At 42.3% G+C, this 5,000-nt stretch overlaps 1 protein-coding gene across 1 annotated transcript in view; it reads right to left on the minus strand.

The window, feature by feature from the left end:
* sh2d3ca (SH2 domain containing 3Ca) overlaps positions 1-5,000 on the minus strand; it is a 123,132-nt gene that overhangs the window by 27,663 nt on the left and 90,469 nt on the right. The window contains exon 14 of the mRNA XM_063209744.1: positions 1-174. This exon is cut by the window's left edge and continues 20 nt beyond it. Within this exon, the coding sequence (XP_063065814.1) occupies positions 1-174 (174 nt within the window). The remainder of the gene's footprint in view (positions 175-5,000) is intronic.

Consider the following 5,000-nt stretch of genomic DNA (forward strand, 5'->3'; position numbering starts at 1 on the left):
TGTGCATGGCGGCCGTGTGTGCATCGGTCTCCTGCATGAGCTCCTTGACTCTCTTCAGTACCGCCATCTCCAACGGCTTGTTGTCAACCGGCAGCAGACCCGACTGGTACACGCCGGGCCGCAGTGACGACACATTCTCCACTAGGGGGAGTGTGAACACCACCGGCTGGTCACCTGGAACATTAGATACGATTATATTAGTGGATTTGTCTGTGTGTGTGAGAGAGGTGTGTGTGTGTGTGTGTGTGTGTGTGTGTGTGTGTGTGTGTGTGTGTGTGTGTGTGTGTGTGTGTGTGTGTGTGTGTGTGTGCAGGCCTGAATGGTCAACATGATCTCCAAAAATTCTGTGCTCCTGGACACGGATGTTAAGGGCACAAAATCCGTGTCCAGGAGCACGGATTTTGCCAAAATTCCGTGCTCCTGGACACGGAATTGTTTTCCGTGATGGACACAGAGAAGTGCTCTCTCTATAGGCTACTCCCACAGCTCTGTTTCCACAGTCTTGTGTTTTCTCAGGATTTTTCTAATTTCAAATATTTTTTCTCAAAAAAAACATTTCCTACTGACAGGTTAGGGTTAGGGATTGTTTTCGTCCGGGCACAGCTAGTTTTCTTTCATTCATTATATGAATTTGATAGCCTAGCAACCAACTGGAAAAGATATTTCTCAAAAATATGTCTTTAATGACAGGTTAAGGTTAGGGAATGTTTTGGTCAGGGCACAACTTAAATTGATATAGCATTATTTTGTTTAGAATTAGCATTTGGTATGTATTTTCTAATGATAGAGTTACACAGTGCTGTGGTAATAGCCTATAGAAAGCACTTCCGTGTCCAGGAGCACGGAAAACAATTCCGTGTCCAGGAGCACGGAAAACAATTCTGTGTCCAGGAGCACGGAATTTTGGCAAAATCCGTGCTCCTGGACACAGATTTTGTGCCCTTAACATCCGTGTCCAGGAGCACAGAATTTTTGGAGATCATGCTGGAATGGTACACTCCTGGACGCAGTGATGAGGTATTCTCCACTAGGGGGAGTGTGAATTAGAGATTAGATTACATTAGTGCTCGTGCTCACCTGGACAGCAATTAGATTAGATTAGATTAGATTTAACTAAACTGTCCTTGTATGTGCAAACACAGAGTAACAAAATGCAATTAAACACCTGTGCAGTATGTGTACGTTATGTGCCATTATGTGTAGAGATTGGGAAAGTAAAGGTGGACATGAAATGCAATGTGCAATGTGTCAACGCGCCATTTTGTAGCCCCTTAGATCTTTGTTGAGCTGCAGATACTATGCTACTGAAATCCAAACAGTAACACATTTTAGGGATACATCTATAAGCACTAATACATACAATGTTAATGCCTGCATAAGTAACTTGTAAGGCATGTACTAAGCAAACGCTAAGGCCTACTAGGTCCTTACTAAGGTTGAATTGGTAATAAATCCCTAATTGTGCATGAACAAGACATTTGCGAATACGTGCGTAACAAATGTTTGATTTTGCTTTGTACATGCCTTACAAGTTAATTATACAGGCACATTGTATGTATTAGTGCTAACCAGGGCTTTGAAACGTTATTTTTTCCCAATCGGTTCGTTCCGAACAGAAACGGAATTATGTTTCCGGTTTTGTGTTCCACCAATAAATTGACGTTCCCGAACCGGTTAGAACCAAAAAATACTGTTCTCGGAACGGTTAATTTTGTTCCTGTCAGCTGTTTAATGCTATGAAATGTCACATCTTTCTCTTCCAGCTTAAACCAAATGTAATAATATTTACAACCATTATTAAATAATAATTATATTCTTAGCCTGTTAATATTAATATTAACATTAATATTAATAATAATAATAATAATAATAATAATAATAAGTAAATAGACATACAATTATTTCAAATGTGTTTATTTTTTAAAAGGGAACATTTCCACACAAACTTCACGACTTTAAGACACGTGGTTATGCCATGACTCCGGCAACAACAAATTCCAACTGTTGGGGGAAAGGCCGTCCAGTAGGCCTACCGGTATTCATACCGTAACAAAGTTTTTTGTCAAGTTTTTCTTAGGCCTACTTGAAATTAGGCTGTATGTATTATCAGGTAGGCCCTATTGTTTATCAACACACATAGCCTAGGCAATTATAGCCTATAACAGTGGCTCACATTTAACAGTTCGCAAAAAAAATAAGAAAAAGAGGCTATAGCCTACCTTGCATTTTTAAACAAACAAAAAAAGATGAGTGACTGACAGGCCTAAGAGTAATTGCCTTCCACGATGCAAAAAATATGGCTAACAGTAACAGCCAATGATAATAATAAAAACATAAAAATAAAAGAAATCATGTATATAGTCAGTCACAAAAGCAGAAGGCTCCCCTTCTATCTGACGTTAATTAACAAGACGGAAAGCAAATGGGTCGGCCTACATTCCAAATAGTTTATTCAAGCGAATGAAAAGAATGTCTTCCAGCATTTTGTCATTCAGGGACGACCTAAGCGGAGAAAGAATAAACTTCAAAGATGAAAATGCGCGCTCCACGCTGACTTGGGTCACGGGGAGCGCTATGACGGACATTGCGAGTTTGTGCATATCTGCATTTGAAGCGGCCATGGACGCCCAATAACGAAGAACATTCTGTGCGCTTTAAACGCGCTTCTCTGCAATAGGCGTCTAACAACGATGCAATGGGAACTCTGCCCTTTTGTACGACAGTGGTTTCTCTTTCTTTTGCCATCAGCAGCTTCTCAATTTCGTCATCATCTTCAGATGATGATGATGAACGCTCAGCTGCGCTGTCTGTGGAGGCGGCGGACAGGTTTTGGATCATATCCCAAGTGCGGCACAGGTGTAATTTCGCCATATCAGCCTGATTATCTGTCAAAAACAGCCTGTACCTAGGGTCGACAAATAAGGCGGCCACGAATGCATCATTTTCAAACAGTGTGTGTTGACGTGATTTCATGCACTGGACCAGTCGTTTGGCAAAGGGGCTGTCGATTTTGTCGGTATCTAGCACACACTTAAGCCACTGGCCGTAAAAGTCACCTGCGGTAAGCTGTTCTGATTGGATGCATTTGGTTGTAATTTTTGCAGGTTTCAACACATTGACTACATTTGAAATGGCCTGCCACTCGGGTTCACTTAAATGCAGCTCATTGACGGTAGGCGACATGTCATCACAAAATGATCTGAGCTCGCAAAGTCGCTCTGGCATGTCGTGTGTAGAATGCCAGCGCGTGGGGCAGTCGACTATGGCCCTCTTGTGGCCCATTCTTTTAATGACGGCCACAACATTTGGAGTGCGCAACTTTTAGCAACATGGCGTGCTTTAGCAATGACGTTAGACACCCCCTTCTCTTTCAATGCATCATCAACTGCTAGTTGTAAAGTGTGTGCTGAACAACGCACGCTGCGCAATATCTTCCCCTGATCAACAGAATCAATTTCAACATAAGGATCTCTCCCCGTGTCAGCATCCGTGTCTGCACCAGTAGAAGTAACGCACAGTGTTCCGTACAGCGCCACCTCGCAGAATGGCGTTTCCGCAATCAAAACAATGCCATTCGGTGTGATGGCAACCATCACACGTATTGAATGGCTCATGTGAAAGAGGAGGTTGTCGTCTTCAAAATAAGACCACATGTACTTACAGTGGAGCATTGTGGTTAATGTATGGATTGATTATTTGTGCCAAGTGCCGGTTAGCCATGTGCCGCTAGCTTCCGTCGGTCTGAACAAATAAGTAACAGTATTCCGTACATCTGATTTACCTTAAAATGCTGCATTAGCAATGGTTTTCATGCAATTATAATGTTGGTGTGTTTGTTTGTTGTCAAACTATCCCTTCAAAACAGAGTTTGAATGACTACAACACGGTAAAGATAACTTTGAAAGCAACATGCATGCTAGCCGGAAGTAGCTTGTTGCAACCTTGTTGCAACAAGCTACATTGCAGCCAAGAACGGCACTTCCATACGCGGTTGCTATGTTATTTTTACCGTGTTATATTCACTTAAACTCTTCATGGAACGAATAACAATTAGTTTAGCACTTCACAAACACATACACATTAGATCGGTCATGAAACCCATTGGTAGTGCACCGTTTTAATGTAATGAAGTTGTACGGAGTACTGTTACTTATTTGGTCAGATGTGTTCGGAATACTGTTACCTATTTGATTTAATCAATCAACCCATACATTAACCACCGCAATTCTAGTTGGTCTTATTTTGAAGACGACAACCTCCTCTTTCAAATGAGCTATACAATAGGTGTGATGGTTGTCATCACACTGAAAAGTTTATTTTAATCGCGAAAACAGCATTCTGCGAGGAGGCGCCGTACGGAACACTGTGCGTTACTTCTAGCCTCTTCGTCATTGCCTGTTGCTTGCAGGTCGGACAATAGTTGCACTGCCTTCTGCATGTTGGCACCGTTGTCCGCAGTGATAGAGTACACCTGCTTCAGACTGATTTTGTACTCCTCCAACACCTCCTGTACCACAGAAGATATGTAGGAGGCCGTATGTCTTTCGCACAGTTCTCGAACAGCCAATGTCCGTAACACAATGTTTTCTCCTTGTGCATATTGCACATTAATCCCCAAAACAGAGCGATCTCTGCAAGTGGCACCATCGATTTTCAGCATGATAAGCCTGCCACTAAGCTCATCGATCAATTTTCTCCTTTCGCTGTCAGCGAGTGTTGTGACCCTCTCGCGAATGTTGGCTGAATTAATTGTGAAACCATTTCCAATTGCTTGTTGTATGGGGTCTATTATTTTTCTAAAGTCATTAAGGAAAACGGTCTACCGTTCACGGTGACAAGCTCCGTACACGCATCTACCAGAGCGTCTGATGTAATGGGTACGTGGATCAATTTTGGCTTCTTCACAGCAACCTCATCTAAAGTTCTTTGAGACGGGCCAGGTCTTTTTTGGGAGTTAGCAGTAGAATTCGTAGGCCGTAACAGGTCCGGGTGAAACCTTT

Source organism: Engraulis encrasicolus, chromosome 11 (assembly GCF_034702125.1).
Source record: "Engraulis encrasicolus isolate BLACKSEA-1 chromosome 11, IST_EnEncr_1.0, whole genome shotgun sequence".
Classification (NCBI taxonomy): domain Eukaryota; kingdom Metazoa; phylum Chordata; class Actinopteri; order Clupeiformes; family Engraulidae; genus Engraulis; species Engraulis encrasicolus.